Source organism: Zophobas morio, unplaced genomic scaffold (genome assembly GCF_036711695.1).
Source record: "Zophobas morio isolate AGI-343-1 ecotype UQ-CSIRO unplaced genomic scaffold, CSIRO_AGI_Zmor_V1 ptg000041l, whole genome shotgun sequence".
In the NCBI taxonomy this organism is placed as follows: domain Eukaryota; kingdom Metazoa; phylum Arthropoda; class Insecta; order Coleoptera; family Tenebrionidae; genus Zophobas; species Zophobas morio.
This window is the reverse complement of record NW_026972146.1, coordinates 4708372-4724361: the sequence shown is the minus strand read 5'-3', so window position 1 is coordinate 4724361 and position 15990 is coordinate 4708372. Positions and strand designations below refer to the sequence as shown.

The window sequence follows — 15990 nt, the reverse complement described above, 5'->3', positions numbered from 1 at the left end:
TTCCGTTTTTTATGCGTTTATTCTGTCGCTTTGTTGTTTTTAGCGTTTTTTAGTAGTTTTGTATCGCCTTTCTCTTGTTATCTTTTGTTTCTTCTGCTTTTGCCTTCTTCTTTTGTCTTCTTTTTTATCGCTGTCATCATTTTTTAAAATGTTTTTGCCACCGTTTTGTCGCCTTTTTTTCGTTTTTGTTCTTGTACTCTTTTCATGGCGTTTTTGTTCGATTATATTTTTTCGCGCTTTTTTGTTGCCATTTTTCCTCTTTTTTATTGTATTTTTAATCATCTAGGTTTTTTGTTCTTTTTTGCCCCCTTTCCATCTCTTTATTTGAGCCTTTTTTTGTCACTTTTTTGGTGCCTTTTAAATTTTTTTTCGTACCTTGCTTCTTGGTGTCATTTTTCATCGCCTTTTTTACTGCTTTTTAGTAGTTTTTTAGCTTTTTTGGCGCCTCTGTTTTTGTGTAATTTCTTTTTTGTGCCTGTTTTCTCTGTTTTTTACCGCCATTCTCCAAGGTTTTTTTCAAATGTTAAATGTTTCGTTTTTTTTTTTCTAGAACAAATTTATCAAAAAAATTAAATAATGTTTTATCTTCAATAACTAGTGGAGAATCAACGTGACTAACAGAGCATTCCAAGTTTGAAAAAGATAAATCTAACAATTTGTTATAACAATTTGGCACATCATATTAAATTCTCCTATTAAAATCATATTTTTGACACACTACCTGCTGGATATCAGACACTCCTCGAATTCAACTTAATAAAATTTGCAGTGAAGAGTACCATATAAAAGAGAGACAAGTGAAAGATTTTGGGAACAGAAAGGCTTAAAACAGGGGTTCCCACTAAAACCTCGTTCATTGTCTGTCTTCCTAAGCGATGTCGACGAAATGTTTTATCGTTTGATATAGCTTTTAGATGATCACAGAATCCGTGCTAGACATTGCGATATTTGTCTCTACATCCATTTGTGTCTTTAAAACGTGACAAATGATACCTATTTGTTTTTAATCTACGATCAATATTCTTGCAATAACTCTTTACGTATTCAGCCAAATCCGTCATTGTCAACACAGTAAATAAGTAATACCTCTGTGAAAGTGACATGGGAATGACAGAATAATAATTGATGTATACCATTCAGAAAGCCAGTTGAGTTCACAAGGACAATAATTTATAAGGATTCTCCACAAACTATCATTAACCTTGCTTCTTCTAGTTTCTTGCATCTTTCTCCTCTGTATTTGTTTGACCGACCCGTTAAATCCCATTGTACCTTTCTGTGCACCAAAATAAAAGTTCGATATTAAAATTTCATCCGTAGAAACATCGGCAATTTTCTCGGTTCCACGCAAGCTTATATCTCTTTTGAATTTGCGGCCATATTTAGAAAAAATTCAATTACAGAGAGAGCCTTGTGGAGAATTACGACGTGAATGTTAATATTTTATTCGAACGTAGTGCAGTGTATCCATTTATGTAAATTCATCGTATTCATCAGGTTAACCCTTAGAAAGTTCTCAGGAATCCGACGAACCGAGCTCTTGACAAGGCATCACCTGCAAGCGATTTCGCCGTCAATTATTCAAGACCTTATCCAAATCTGGACTACTTACTAATTAAACGTCCATCATGTGCCGAAGAAATGCGCGAGTTTAAAAATAAGACAGAGCCGCAGGTCGGGTATAAATTAGGTGTTTTGGTCAGCGACTCAGCCGGAAATGGCGTTTTTTTATGCAAGCCCACGTCCCGCCGCTCTGGAATATCGAAAAATCGGATCGGTGTCAGCCAGCGGATAATTTTAATACGATTACCGGCATTTTGCGTCAGGTTTTCTACTTGAATAATAATAAGATCTTTGATCTAAATTATTCATTGCACCGGATTCACTTCATCAAATTAACAAGTTTCTACTTTCTGTAGAATCCGGCCAGAATTCCAACTAAGACATGCACAAAAAGCCACTCTAATTCGACCAATTAGCTCCCCCAGATTACTCTTATCAGCAATTTTCCAGCCAAACAGATCCGTGTTTATTCAAAAAAACAAACATCGAATTTTAATACAATTTCGTCTCGCACGCTTTGCCGAGCGTGAATCGCGACGTCCCGATAAAAATGTGATATCGTTGATTTTTTCGGCGTGTTGGCTTTCCGATAATTATTCCTAATTCTTGGCAAATTGCCACCTTTGTGGAGGAAATTACCTATATCTCGCCACTATCGAAGCGATCGACTCGAGGGGAGGGAATCATTAAAAGCCAGATTTTCCAAGAGGAATTTATTCGAGATAGCTTAGGCACGGAATTATGGTGTCTACGGCTCCCAAGTGTGGCCACAGTAGTAGCGATTGAGATTCAGATTGTCCTCCTGGAAGCAGAAATTTAATAAAGGGAGGTTCGGTAGTGGCGAAATTACATCAGAGGTGTTGTTGTAACATGAATCTCCGTAAAATCTGCGAGTGTAATTGTTGTGAGTGGCGATGTGGCAAGGGAGATCGTCGGGGTAGTCAATTTCAACAGGTGTGGGGGTTTCATTGTGGGACTGAAGCTTGCTGAGGTTGTCCCCTTCGCAGTTGTAGTTGGTAGCCATGAAGAGGAGGTTGCTATGAGGGATGCGTTCCACCACATAGTACCTATCGTTTTAACGTATCACTGTACCCGAACCACAATCCAAACTACCAACTCACCAATTACACCCCTCTTTGGAGCTCGTATTTGCGTACGCAAAAGGCTTAAAATCCTCAGCCAACGTAAACAACCACATCGCTTTATCGCAAGGAGTAGGCACGGTTTTATTAATTTCGAGCTTTTCGTACAATACAGTCTCATTTTTGGCGCTTTGGTACTCCGGACCGGCGGTCACTGAAGACAAGAGCAGCAAAATTGTAGCAAACGCCCAGTCGGTTATGCGTAGCAAATTTTCGAGCAGCTAAAATTACAAAAAATCGGTTATAAGTAATTAACAAGTTCGATAGTACCGTGCGGACGAACGTCACGACTCTCGTTCCAGCGTTCTTTTTCTTGGCTTCAGGGGGTTTCTGACAAATGGCCTGGTAGTCGTACATTTCGATTCGTTTGTAAACGCCGTTTCGAATTAACTGATGCGTGATTATGGGGCTCACATCTCCGATGAAACGGCCTGTGTACTCGATTTGACTACCCAAAATAATGTAAGCGTTGTTGTCTAAAATGAAGCATAGGACGAAGTTGGCGTTGCAAGCGCACATCCGCTGCCCGTTTGGACCCTTGCACTGTTAAAAAAATACAAAATGATTTTTTTGAACAACACAATTACTTACTTAAGAAAATGTTCAACGGTAATTTCTTGGAGAAAAATGAGGATTACAATTAAGCTACACGACGAATAAACAATTCTTTACAATTGAAATGGGGTGGGTGGGCGGGGCTAATATTTTTTTTAATATGACTAGTCGTCTACAACAAACTTAAAACATTTTCAAAAAGGGTAAATTTTTGTAGGGAAATATGGATTTTGCGTTCAAGCGGACCCTCTGTCTGACAACGAATGAAAAATTCAACACAATTGAAATGAGGATTGAAATTAAACTACACTCCTCTGCTTACCACAAATAAAAAAAGTCTTGACAATTGAAATTTTGTTTTCCCTTAATATATAAAATTTTATTTCACCAACACGTTAGTCAAACATGTTTTCAGTTTCTTGTCGGGAAAAGAAGACTTCGCATATTAAGAAAAGACGGACAAAATATAAGCCCCGCCCACCCACCCGGTCTCAGTTGTGATGATTTTTTTATTCATCGTGAGCCGAGGGACAAAATCCTCATTTCTCTGCAAAAAATTACCATGTCAAACATGTTTATAAAATGACAAAACTTAAAAAAAATATGGATTTTATAATTAAACTCCGCCCCTTGGTGTGATTACGAATGAGAAACCCCTCATAATTGATTTGGGGATTTTTTTTTTAATATATGTAGTTTTCTTTCAGCAACAGGATACTTAAAAACATATTTCATATAGTAATTTTATGTAGAGAAAAGAGGATTTTGAAATTGATATCCGCCCTCTGGCTCACGACGAATAAAAAATTCTTTACAATTGAAATGGGGTGGGTGGGCGGGGCTTGTATTTTCTTTAAACACGATTATCTACTTAAGATTATGTTTCACGATATTTTCTTGAAAAAAAATCAAGATTGGAATTAAACTAGGCTCCTCTGCTCACCACGAATAAAAAAGTCTTAAAAATTGTTTTTTTTTCCTTAATATATACAATTTTCTTTCAACAACACGCTAGTCAAACATGTTTTCAATTGCTTGTTCATTAAGAAAATACGGACAAAATATAAGCCCCGCCCACCCACACGTATTTCACATAGTAATTTTATGCAGAGAAACGCGGATTTTGAAATTAATATCCGCCCTCTGACTCACGACGAATAAAACATTCTTTACAAATGAAATGGGGTGGGTGGGCGGGGCTTATATTTTTTTGTTTTTAATATAAGTAGTCTTCTTTTCACAACAACAAACTTAAAACATTTTCAAATAGAGTAAATGTTTGTAGGGAAATATGGATTTTGCGTTCACGCTCCGCCCTTCGGTCTGATAACCAATGAAAAATGCAACACAATTGAAATTAGAGCGGGCATAGGTGAGGTACATTCTTTGGCTTTCTTTTTTACTCAAAACATATAATTTTCTTTGAACACGATTATCCACTTAAGATTATGTTTCACTATATTCTCTTGAAGAAAAATGAGGATTGCAATCAAATTACACTCCTTTGCTCACCACGAATAAAAAAGTCTTTAAAATTGATTTTTTTTCCCTTGATATTTAGAATTTTCTTTCAACAACACGCTAATCAAACAAGTTTTCAGTTTCTTGTCGGAAAAAGAAGACCTTGTTCGTTAAGAAAAGATGGACAAAATATAAGCCCCGCCCACCCACCCCGTCTCAATTGTGATGATTTTTTTATTCATCGTGAGTCGAGGGACAAAATCCTCATTTCTCTGCAAAAAATTACCATCTCAAATATGTTTATAAAATGGCAAAACTTAAACAAAATATGGATTTTATAATTAAACTCCGCCCCTTGGTGTGATTACGATTGAGAAACCCATCATAATTGATTTGGGCGATTTTTTTTAATATATGTAGTTTTCTTTCAGCAACAGGATACTTAAAAACATATTTCACATAATAATTTTATGTAGAGAAACGAGGATTTTGAAATTAATATCCGCCCTCTGGCCCACGCCGAATAAAAAATTCTTTACAATTCAAATGGGGTGGGTGGGCGGGGCTTATATTTTCTTTGAACACGATTATCTACTTCAGATTATGTTTCACGATATTTTCTTGAAAAAAAATCAGGATTGGAATTAAACTACACTCATCTGCTCACCACGAATAAAAAAAGTCTTAAAAATTGTTTTTTTTTCCCTTAATATCTAGAATTTTCTTTCAACAGCACGCTAGTCAAACATGTTTTCAGTTCCTTGTCGGGAAAAGGAGACTTTATTCGTTAAGAAATGATGGACAAAATATAAGCCCCGCCCACCCACCCCCTCTCATTTGTGATAAATTTTTTATTCATCGTGAGCTGAGGGGCGGAGCTGAGTTGCAAAATCCTCATTTCTCGACAAAAAATTACCGAGTGAAATGTGTGTTTAAAATAGTAAAATTTTATAAACAAAAATGGGTTTTTGCAATTAGACTCCGCCCCTAGATGTGATTACGAATGAGAAACTCAACATAATTGAGAAGGAGCGTTTTTTTATATATATATATCTAGTAGTCTTTCAGCAACAGGATACTTAAAAACACATTTCACATAGCAATTTATTTTATGAAGAAAAACGAGGATTTTGAAATTAAGATCCGCCCTCTGGCGCACGACGAATAAAAAAAAATTACCAGGATTGAGATAAGGTGGGTGGGTGGGGATTATATTTCTCTTTTTTTAAATATAAGTAATCTTCTTTTCGCAACAACAAACTTAAAATACTTTCAAAATAGTAAATTTTTGCAGAGAAATATGGATTTTGCAATTGTGTGCCGCCCCTTTGTCTGACAACGAATGAAAAATTCATCACAATTGAGAACGGAGCGGGTATAGGTGGAGCTTAATCCTTGGCTTTCTGTTTTACTCAATACACATGCTTTCAGTTTCTTTTTGGGAAAAGAAGACTTCGTATATTAAGCAAAGATGGACAAAATATGAGCCCCACCCACCCACCCCCTCTCATTTGTGATGAATTTTTTATTCATCGTGAGCCGAGGGGCGGAGCTTAGTTACAAAATCCTCATTCCTCTACAAAAAGTTACCAAGTGAAATATGTTTTTAAAATGGTAAGATTTAAAAAAAATATGGATTTTGTACTTAAACTCCGCCCCTTAGTGTGATTACGAATGAGAAACCCATCATAATTGATTTGTAGTTTTCTTTCAGCAACAGGATACTTAAAAACATATTTCACATAGTAATTTTATGCAGAGAAACGAGGATTTTGAAATTAATATCCGCCCTCTGACTCACGACGAATGAAAAAAAATCATCACAATCGCGATAGGGTGGGTGGGCGGGGCTGATATTTTGGCTTTTTTTTCTTAATATATATGTATGGTCTCCTTCTCAAAACAAGAAGCTTAAAACATGTTTAAAATAGTAAATTTTTGTTAGGAAAAATCGATTTTGCAATTATGCTCCGCCCCTCGGTGTGACAACAAATGAAAAATTCATCACAACTAAGATAGGAGTGAATGGGTGGGGCTTAATTTTAGTTTAGTTTTCTTTCATTCACAGAATACTTAAAATATCACCAAGGCTACTTAGTTTTCATTGAAGCAGTTCTCGAGGTCTCCCCGTCAAGGAAATTACTTTAAAAAAATCAGTTTCTAAAATGCGAGCGAAACGAGCAATATGCACATTTTTAACGAAAATATGCTAACTTGTTGTGAAAATTTCAACGCATTATCAAACCTTTTTTGTAATTTCGTCGTACAAAACCGACATTTTCCGGTGGTTGAACTGCACTCCGACCGCCGCCACCGGCGACTTTTTTCCCTCAGCGGTAACAAAGATCGCGTTCGTGCTGGTTATCATGGTGTTGTACTCGTAGCCGGAGATCTCGAAAGGGACGGAGTAGATGAAGACGTCATCGTTTCGGTCGATGTTTTCTTCGACGACTCTTTGGTACCAGTCTTCGTCTATCGACCTGTTTCCTCTGAAGTACTCCTTCTTGCCTTTGCCTTCGTCGTCGTCCACCACGTCTTCGTACTTTTCCGGGTGGCAAGTCTTCCATCTGACTAGACCCGAGTGGGTGGCCATGAAGACGTTGTCGACTAGGAATTTTCTGACGAAGCTGGAACACGCATGGGTGGATACGGTTTTTAAAAGGGGCGTGACTCACAAGTCTTCGTTTGGTATGTCCTCTTCGAACCACTTGGTTTCTTCTGCGTCGAACAGGAGGGCTTTGAGAAGGGGTTCCTCTGTGGAAATTGAAAATTTGTTATATCGTGTCAAACGATTTGTAAATAGGTTATTACTTGTGTTGTTCTTCTGGTTCTGGCGTAGGCAGCGCTTCACAATCTCTTCTGGTTCAGCTCCGCTGTCATCGGGACAATAAACCCTAGAACATGTATGTAATATGGTATAGTATTGTCTGGAATTTTGCATCATTACCAGTCTGGATGAACTGTCCAATTTTTGGTATTCAAAAGACTCTTCTCAAATCCTGTGACATTCTTTATATCAACGACCATATTCCCATATTTGTCTGGTAACGCAATTCCAACAGTAAACGCCGGTACCAACTTCATATACACATACCTCCTCCTAGTTAAAATTATCCTCTTCTACAACGAAACCCATACACAATTAAACACACACTACTCAATTAAAACCTACATGATCATCCAAGGCCTGTTTGACATTCAACACATCATCAGCCAGGGAGTTCAGCTTCTGCAGAACAATATTTTTCCTCATCTACAAAACCTCGATAAGTCACATCGGCCACCATAAAAAGAGACATGTCACCTCTACAATCCGTTCACCAAACTCCCGCGGTTTACTCGTATCATCTAAAATTTCCACTTCAAGTAAATCCACTCTGTTGAACGTCGGTTTGGGAATGTTATTAAACTAAAAAAGGACGAGTTGAAGCTATCTAGTGTGAAGTCTGCTCACCTCGCGCCGATGACCTGGGTGCATCAAAATATAGCCGTTATTTGTTACAATGAAAGCGTATCCGTTCACTCCGATCTGAAAACCATCGCTATATTCATAAATCGAAAAATACTTAGCGCTAAACCGTGTGATGCGGAATTAAAGACATGAGGAGCTTAAGGGGGATATCCACACCGGCGACACCTATAATATCGACGTCTTCAGGCTTCCGACTGAACACAGGTAGCGAAACGGTAGTCATGTAGTCGTAGTTCATTTCGTTTCCGTATTTTTCGTAATCCTGAAACGAATTTCAGTATGGGGGAAGTACGCACGCAAATGTTTTGAGCCTATGGGCGGATCATTTTTGCCGGTCGTCACCGAAGGAGGCGGTCCAAATCGTCCAAGGGCAGAATTTGTAGGTAGGCTCAAACTACAACGAAATTTACGTGTTGACCAAATTCTTACCCTAAATTAGTTTTAATTTTATAAATACCCCATCCAAAATGTTCAGAATATGATGAGTCTATACTTTTTGATTTACCATTCCATTAATATTTTTTGGATTTGTTTATACATACAGGGTGACTCAAAAAAAAATGATGACTGAGTCAATTTATTTTATTGAAGAAATCAAGAATTGCAAAACTGAATACATAGAAATCTTGTCAGTTAGTTAGAAAAAAAACCTGTCCTGCTCTAATAACATCGAGAATATGCTCAAAATCACACTAATATTAGGTCTAATTGTGCCGACCATAGTTATAAAATTCACATTAAAGTAAGTCACGGACATTTTTTGAAGTGTATTACATTTCAAAAAGCAAAAAAATGTTCAATTTATAAACTTCATAATTTTGTTTTAAAGTTTATCAATCATTTTGACGCTTTATTTTATCCGTTCCATTTGTTATCCTATAATTTATCACTTCCGACATCTTTTCGGTGACAAATTTAATCTTTGTATACTTCAGCGTAGTTAGTGAACTCGTTGTGACCACTGAAATATACAAAGAGTAAATTTTGAAATGGAACGAAAGTCGAAGAATACTTTCAAAGCCACGATCAAAATGTATTTGCTTATCTTCGCCAAAAAATGCATGACGTCATCGTAAAATTTGATATGATGAGTCTATACCTGTGATTTATCATTGCAGTAATATTTTTTAGATTTACTTATACAGCCTGTCTCAAAAAAAGGTCACTTCGATTTTCGATTTTTCGTTTTTTCGACCAACAGTTTCATCGAATTAGATTTTTCAGTTTCCATTTTTCTATCAACTGTTCGATTTTATTACTTTCCAATTTTCTGATTTTTCAAGTTTGCGGTATTTTGAATTTTCGAGTTTTCAGTTTTTTCGTTTTTCGATTTTTTAATTTTTCGTTTTTTTGATTTTTCGATGTTTCGATTTTTTGATTTGCCATTCTTTCAATTTTCGATTTTTCGTCTTTCCATTTTTAGATTTTTGGATTTTTCTGTTCGTCAGCTTTTAGACTTTGCAATTTTTTTGCATTTTTCGATTATATTTTACTTTCCGATTTTTTTGATTTTTGAATTCTCGATTTTTCAATTTTCCGGTTTTTTAATTCTTCTATTCTCCATTTTTCGATTTTCCATTAATCATTAAATTTTCCATTTTTCGGTTGTTTTATTTTTCGACCTTCGATTTTTCAACTTTCGATTATTCGATTTTACATTTTCTGATTTTACGATTTTTCGATTTGCGATTTTTCGATTTTCGTTTTTCCGCTTTGTGGTTTTTAGATTTTTCTGTTTGTTTCAGTTTTTATGGTTCTGCGATTTGTTTTATTTTTCCATTTTTCGATTATTTTACTTTCCGATAGTTTGATTTTTGAATTTTCGGTTTTTCCATTTTTCAATTTGGGATTTTTCAATTTTTCGGTTTTTTAATTTTTCATGTTTCGATTTTCGATTTTTCAGATTTGTGTCCGTTTTTTCGATTTTTAGAATATTGATTAATCGAATTTTCGATTTTTGAGCATTTCGATTTTTCGATTATCATTTTTACGATTTTTCAAAATCTCGATATTCGAGTTTTCGATTTTCCATTTTTCAAATTTTCAATTTTTAATTTGGATTTTTTCGATTGTTGCTTTTTAGAATTTTCCCTTCTTCAGCTTTTAGATTTCAATTTTGTTACTTTCCGATTTTCCACTTTTCAATTTTTTTATTTTTTTTCGATCGTCGTTTTTCCGATTTTCATTTTTCCGATTTTTTGATTTTTCAATTTTTAGGCCTTGCAATTTTTTTTACTTTTCGCTTTTTCGAGTATTTGTTTCATCGAATTTTCGATTTTTCGGTTTTTCCATTTTCTGATTTTCCATTTTTAGATATTTTTCGAATTTTTTTGATTTTTCGATTTTTCTGTTCGTCAGTTTTGAGACTTTGCAATTTTTACTTTTCCACTTTTCTATTATTTTAGTTTTGGATTATTCGTTTTTTGAATTTTGTTTTTTTTTTCATTTTTCGATTTCCGATTTTTTAATTTTTCGATTTTTCGGTTTTTCAATTTGTCGATTCTCGATACTCCGATTTTCGAATTTTCAATTTCCAGTTTTCGATTTTCCACTTTTTGATTTTACGATTTTTCGATTTTTCTGTTCGTCAGTTTTTAGGCTTTGCAATTTGTTTACTTTTCGATTTTTCGATTATTTTACTTTCCAATTTTTTGATTTTTGAATTGTCGACTTTTAGAGTTTTCAATATTATGAATTTTCGAATTTTCGGTTTTCCTATTTTTCGATTTTTGATTTTTCCATTTTTCGGTTTTTTGATTTTTCAATTCTCGGTTTTTCAATCTTGCAAAGTTTCGATTTTTCAGATTTGTGAATTTCCAGTTTTTCGATCGACCTACGTATTAAATTCATTGAATTTTCGATTTTCGGTTTTTCCATTTTTCGATTTTTGATTTTCCAGTTTTGTATTTTCAGATTTTCTGTTTTTCGCATATCTGATTTATCAAATTTTCGATTTTTCGGCTTTTCGATTTTTCGATATTTGATTTTCGAATTTTCGATTGTTCAGTTTTCCATTTTTCAGCTTTTAGACTTCAATTTTTTTACTTTTCGATTTTCCAAATTTTCGAGTTTCAATTTTCAGATTTTTGATTTTTCGATTTTCTTTTTAAATCTTTGAATTTTTCGGTTTTGATTTTTCGAATTTTTGATTTTTAATTTTTCCATTCTTCGGTTTTTAGACTTCAATTTTCTTTCTTTTAAATTTTTCGATATTCTATTTTCCGCTTTTCAGAATTTTCGATTTTCAGTTTTCAGACTTTCGATCATTAAAATTTTGGATTTTTTAGTTTTATGATTTTTCGATTTTTAGAAAATTTGAGTAGTCGAATTTTCGATTTTTCAATTCATCGATTTTTCCATTTTCAATTTTTCAATTCAAATTTTGCGGTTTTCAATTTGCCCATTGTCGATTTTTATAATTTTCGGTTTTTCAATTTTTCTATTCTCAACTGTTAGACTTCAATTTTGTTACTTCCCGATTTTTTGGTTTTCGATTTTCCAATTTTCAGAATTTCCAAGTTTCTTTATTCAGATTTTCGATTTTCCACTTTTTCGCTTTTAGATTTTTCGAATTTTTGTTTTTCCAATTTTTTGCTTTTTCGATTTTTCTGTTCGTTTCAGTTTTTAGGCTTTGCAATTTTTTCTACTTCATATATATATTGATTATTTTAATTTCCGATTTTTTTAATTTTTGTTTTTGATTTTTTGAATTTTCAATATTACTTTTCGATTTTTTGGTTTTCCCGTTTTTCAATTTTCGATTTTTCGATTTTTGAGGTTTGTGAATTTCCACTTTTCGATCAACCTAGGTATTTGATTCATTGAATTTTCGATTTTTTAATTAGCCATTTCATTTTTTCCGATTTTTGATTTTGCGCATATTAATCAAATTTTCGAAAAAGTTACCATGCTTACCAAAACTTCAAAACATCTACAATAGTTCAAAGTATTCAATTTTGCTATTCTTGATTTCTTCAATAAAATAAATTGACTCAGTCATTAACTTTTTTGAGACACCCTGTATAACCAAATCTAAAAAATATTAATGCAGTGATAAATCACAAGTATAAAACTCATCATATTTTATACATTTAAGATAGGATTTATTCTGCAAAATTTTGAGGTGACGTCATAAATTTTTTAGAGGGGATAAGCAAATATATTTTAATTAAATCATGTTTATCATGACTTTAAAACATCTGCAAGATTTCAAATTATTCGATTATTCATTATTTTATGGGAACAACTACCTGCTAAATCTTCTCCGACAAATTCGAGAGAACTGGTGTGAGCCATAAATAAATCTTACCAAATGTAAATTTCGTTGTAGTTTGAGCCTACCTACAAATTCTGCCCTTGAAGGATTTGGACCGCCTTCTTCGGTGAGGGCAGGCAAAAACGATCCGCCCATAGGCTCAAAACATTTGCGTGCGATTGTACAAGCGATTTAGTTTTACGTGGTTTTCTTGTAGAAGGAAGTGCGAATAGTTGGCTAGGACTTTTTTGAGTCGGTGGAACTCGCGCTTCGCGTGGTCTAAGAACACCGATCTTTGTCTATTGCCTTCGACTTTCCTCCACAACCAATTAGTGTATCTCCTGTCAGCTAAATCTATGTAGAGGTAGCTCCATATAAATTCCTCTCTTTTGGGGTTGTCTTTATGTGCTTTGTTTAGAGGTCTGGACATGACATTAAGGTAAGATAACACCTTCTCTCTAGCTTCTTGCGATAGAGATATATTGACGAAATAACCCTTATTGGAGCAAGCCACCCATTCCAACAAGTGTGCATCCCCTTCATTTTTCTCCAAGAGATAAGTGAACACCCTCACAGGTGTACTATCGTTCCAGTTATACTTCATAAAGAACTCCTTTTGGTCTTTACGGAAGAAGGCCTCTTCAGTAATCAACATTATTGCTTGGTTGCACTCAGAACCTACTTTTTTCTGACGCATTTCCTTCAACAAAGTAAAAGCCTTAGCAAGTCCGGTTTCAATTTCAGCCTGAAACGTCGGTTTATAGTTGTCAAGGGTTTCGCGTAACAAGCGCAGATTTTCTTCATTGGCTTGCACCAAAGTGTCTTTAAAACATGGAACTAGAGGTCTTGTACTATTGGCGAAAAGATAAATGTTGACGAAATCATTGTCATTAAGTGTGTCGAGAATGTTATTGACAATGTGAGCAGCAACTTTTCTTTTTAGTTGTAGAACGGAACCAGAACTGTCTAGGAGGATGATTATGTCTTTTGGGGAAGTCATGGCTTCGGTGTACCATGATCTGGTGCGAGGGTCATAAGTTTGGGCGTAGCGTTCGTCAGACCACTTGACCGCTAAAATCGAAAAATCAGAAATGGAAAACAACGTCGACGTGTTAGTATACCTGGAAAGTGTCTCATGTAGCCGAGGGGACTTGCGAAATACTGGTACTTTAGAGTGGGATCTTTGGCTAAATTTTCTTTAAAAACCATATCGAGTGGTGCTGTCCATTTCGCTCCTTGCATAACTTCTTGCTCTAGGAAAAAATCAAAATAAGTTAGTCAAAATAGTTTGAAAGTTCTACCTTTCGCGAAAACGTTAGCCACGATTCTGACAACGCTCAGATTAAAATTGACCGGAGTGTCGAAATTGGGATGGGGTTTCAAAGGCAACAAATTGTAATTTTCGCTCGGTCTTTTACTTATATGTTGTGAGCAGTCGCAAACCGGTCCAAACATGTCTTCGATTTTCTTCTTCGTGAAGCTATTATGCGGTAAAGGATTCTGGTCAGGAAGGTCCTTCTGTTCGCAAAACCAAATGCACTTCATCTGAAACTCCCACTGTATTATTTCGTGAACACAAACCAAAAATTACCTCCCGGATTTCGTCCTCCAGGTCTTTTTCTTTATCACAGTCGCAAGTCGTGTTGGTTATATTATCAGCGTTGTAAAAAAAGAACGCATTAGGGTCCAAATAATCCGACCCGTTAACACCGTTAACAACACTGTAGTTGGTTTTCCTATGAAAAGCCAAGAACTCAGCGTATTCCGCTATATTCTGAAACCCAAAACTAAAATTCGAAAAATCGTGTTACTCTGGATTACCGCCACTGCGTCCACTTTTTTCTTTATCGTGTTCTTCAGCTTTTGGGTTATTGTCCTGAGCAGCGTTCTCTCCACTTCGTAGTGGATTTTGTCTTTTAGTTTGTTGAAGCTCTGGAAGCGCGTGGTGTAAACGCGATTTTAAATCAGTTTCATAGTTACCTTTTGAAGTTTCGCTTTTCGGGTCATGGTCGAGCTTAGTTCGTACAGTTCCTTCCCCAACTGCTTTGACCATTGACGAACACTGCAATAAATTAAGATTTGAATTCTGGCTGGCGCCGTTGGATTCAAAATCAATAACTAGGAGACTGAGAGGCGCCACACAGAATCATCCAGGACCAATTGTATTCGGGAAAACACCATTACGCAATTAAGTAACAGCCCGGGAACAATTTATTAGTTTCAAAAATTGTGCAAAATGATTTTATTAGCGATAGTTACGCGCAAAAATTTTGGAACAAATTTCGCAAAAGTAACGGCAAAATTTTTCTTACTTACCATTCTCGCACTTGATTGACTGACGGAGTGGAGTGCGAAGTCGTCGCAACTCTGACTTGGGCGCTTTTTTTCGCACTGTATAGCACCAGGAAGCACAAAAAGGCGATGTGGAATTTTGGCATTGTGAGGTAAATTGTTGAAGTTTAGTTGGCGGAAAGTACTGAATTGTTAAATGTATGTGTGTCAAGAGTCGGAAGAATTCAGCGCATGTCTTTGCCTCAGTTAGCAACAAGTTGTAAGAAGTCTTTGTCGCGGCGTTTAGAAGCTGTCAACACAGTTGGGACGGACGATTTTGGACGAAATTGAGCTTTCAGCGTTTCACTATTCGCGACTAGTTGTAATCTTGTTTACTTTCATGAGTTATAATGAGGTGAAATGTGGAGTGAGTTCCACCACTTGTAGTTATCAGAAGTGATAAACACGAAAATAAAAATAGGAGAGATAAAAAGAAAATGGGGCGAAATATTCGGGATACATGAATGGTGATAAAGAGTTATATTTGTTTGCAGAGTTGCTAAATAATACACTGTTTTCAAGTACTTTTCCTGATGGCCATTAATACACCGACGAAATTTGTTAAATCACTAGACTACTACTACACTAGACTGAAACTAATATGGGATTGGATATTTGTCCTTTTTGGTGTGTTTTTCTGGAGTTCTTTGTGTCTTTTTTATCACCTTCTTTCTCTTTGTTTTGTCGCTTTTTGCTAGCCTTTTTTTGTCAGCTCATTTGGTCTTTTTTCCTCGCGTCTTTTTGTGTCCTTTTTTCCTTTTTTGTGGCTTTTTTCGGCTATTTTTGTAGTTTTCACCGGCTTTGTTCGCTCTTTTTTTATTCTTTATAAGCTTTCTTTTTTCTTTTATGTTACTTTTTCCGACTCCCTTTTTTGTGACATTTTTCCTGTCCGGCTTTTTTGTAGCCCTTTTTATGTCGTTTTTTTTGTGCTTGCTGCTTTTACTTCTTTTCTTCAGTCGTATTTTGTATGCCATTTTTTGTCTTCTTCTTTTATCGCATTTTTGGTGTCCTTTTCGGGCACTTTTCTTGTTCCTTTTTCCTTACCGTTTTTTATTGTACTCTTTTTTATTGCCCTTTTTTTCGCTGTTTGTATTGTCACTTTTTATCGCCTTTTTCTGGGTCGCTTCTTTCTTGCCTTTTTTGGTTTCTTTTTTACTCGTGTTTTCTGTGTGCGTTATTAGATCTCTGTTTTTCTTCTTTTTTTTTTCCTT

The 15990-nt window shown here is 35.3% G+C and overlaps 1 protein-coding gene across 1 annotated transcript; it reads right to left on the bottom strand.

The window, feature by feature from the left end:
* Positions 1-2261: 2261 nt before the first annotated feature.
* On the bottom strand, positions 2262-15081 carry LOC135140855 (voltage-dependent calcium channel subunit alpha-2/delta-3-like). The gene is made up of 18 exons (XM_064071570.1): positions 14765-15081; positions 14429-14510; positions 14270-14380; positions 14040-14222; positions 13750-13993; positions 13570-13701; positions 12651-13519; positions 8300-8455; positions 8176-8250; positions 8026-8130; positions 7894-7974; positions 7669-7841; positions 7397-7615; positions 6967-7348; positions 2976-3248; positions 2685-2926; positions 2414-2630; positions 2262-2365 (listed from the first exon to the last, which is right to left on the bottom strand). Exons 1-18 carry the CDS (start codon positions 14884-14886, stop codon positions 2312-2314), a joined length of 3720 nt encoding a protein of 1239 aa, XP_063927640.1. The 5' UTR covers positions 14887-15081; the 3' UTR covers positions 2262-2311.
* Between the last annotated feature and the right edge of the window lie 909 nt (positions 15082-15990).